Raw genomic sequence first — 1,842 nt, 5'->3', positions numbered from 1 at the left:
GTTTATGTTCGTTATCAATATTGTTTACTTACTGTGGTATATACACTTTATTGTGTGTGTAAAAATAGGTATTTGTAATTGAAAAATTACTGAATGAGAAGTTCGATATGTTCCGGAACGGCAAGCGCATCGCGTGCGTATAGACTAATTTTCTTTCGATAATTGTTTTTGGAAATAATAATAACTCCACACATAAAGTTTCAATGTCGGTATAGGTGGTATGCACATGTTAAACAGTTGAACCAATATTCCAGAAGTAACTCTTTCAATTTCCGCTTGGATTTTACCTTAAAAATAAATAAGAGTATAAAAACCGACCAAGCTTTATTTAAGACACCACAACATTTACAAAAGTTTCTCTTGTTATTATTGTTATCAGTCAGAATGAGCGGAGCTCCAATAACTAGTAACTCAGTCATAGTAATCAGTTCTCTGTTAATATGTTTACTTGTTGCCGGATTTGAAATCGTTCAAGGGAAAACTCATGTTGTTGGAGATGTACAAGGATGGGATCTGTATCCTAACTTGATCAATTGGCCAAAAGGGAAACAATTCTACTCTGGAGATGTTCTTGGTAAGCCTTAAATTCTTTACATCTTGTTCATATATTTTGTGTCCATTTGAATCATATGATGAGAGAGATGAAGGTTACAAAGGAGAGTCCCCGATCCAGTACTCTTGCCATTCCTCTTTTTCTTACACTCTAGTTACACTAGTTCTCCTGGCGATGTTCAGGGTATTGAGGCTGACGACTTGATCCACTCTCAAAACCGTTTTATCAAAGGAAATTATACCAATCTGTTTCACAGTTTTTAGTTTATTAGAATTGATATAAATGTTCAGATTCTAAATTACTTTGGGTGTGAACAGTTTTCAACTATAATACAAAAGGAGGGGACTTGTACAGCCCGGCTAAAGTGGACAAGAGTGGATATGATAAGTGTGATTGCAGTTCAGTCAAGATGCGCAACCGGTTCAAAGGGACAGGTCATGATCATGTACAATTAACGAAGGGTTACAATTATTTCATCAGCGCCGATAAGGATTATTGCGGATTCGGCATGAAGATTGCAGTTTATGCTAAATAAATATTCAAGTGATTAAAACTTGATGCTTTTATGTTTTTTGTTCATTTTACCATCAGGAGCTTGTCTATGTTCTGGTTTCTTTAATGATTGTACCAGTGAGCTTGTCTATGTTCTGTTTGTTGATTATTGGATGAACAAACATGACGTTCGTTTCTCTTTGCCATATTATATATATAAAAAAATCTTCATTAAACCCAGTTTTCCAACCTCCTCTGTGGATAGGGCTGAGGATGGATTTGTTGTTCTGATGACACTTCAGTGGTCTGAGTCTGCTTAGAGAACAGTATGGAGTGTGGCCCAGCTGTGCCGTAGCAAAGAGAACAATATGCATAGGATTTGCCTAAAAATACATCATCCCAAGTACCTTTAGTGTTTGAGGTGCAATTGGAATTGCTAAGGTTGATTTGTAAGGCATCCAGGTTCAGTGTAGCCTCCTGGGAATGTACTCAATCCGTAGCTAACGTTAATTGCCAGGTTGTCCTGGTTGTTAGTAATCAGTTGTTGTACCTAATTTCAAACTAAATTTAGGCTCTTCAATACATACCTTCTATTAGCTTAACCGGGACATAGTATAGCGACAGTCATAGAAGCAGCCATGAACCATCACATTCTCAAAACATTACAGTAAACTGTAAATTCTATCCTATACTAAAGATTATGGCATACCCATACTGAAATTTGAGCGTGTATATACTTCTTAGCCTACTGATAATATGCCTCGAGCACAACCTCTTAGGTTGTACTCCATATGTGG

The 1,842-nt window shown here is 36.6% G+C and overlaps 1 protein-coding gene across 1 annotated transcript; it reads left to right on the top strand.

The window, feature by feature from the left end:
- The first annotated feature begins 324 nt into the window (after positions 1-324).
- LOC113297211 (basic blue protein-like) lies at positions 325-1,281 on the top strand. The gene is made up of 2 exons (XM_026545634.1): positions 325-574; positions 871-1,281. Exons 1-2 carry the CDS (start codon positions 385-387, stop codon positions 1,086-1,088), a joined length of 408 nt encoding a protein of 135 aa, XP_026401419.1. The 5' UTR covers positions 325-384; the 3' UTR covers positions 1,089-1,281.
- Positions 1,282-1,842: the final 561 nt, after the last annotated feature.

Source organism: Papaver somniferum, chromosome 7 (genome assembly GCF_003573695.1).
Source record: "Papaver somniferum cultivar HN1 chromosome 7, ASM357369v1, whole genome shotgun sequence".
In the NCBI taxonomy this organism is placed as follows: domain Eukaryota; kingdom Viridiplantae; phylum Streptophyta; class Magnoliopsida; order Ranunculales; family Papaveraceae; genus Papaver; species Papaver somniferum.
This window is presented reverse-complemented; position numbering and strand designations above follow the sequence as displayed.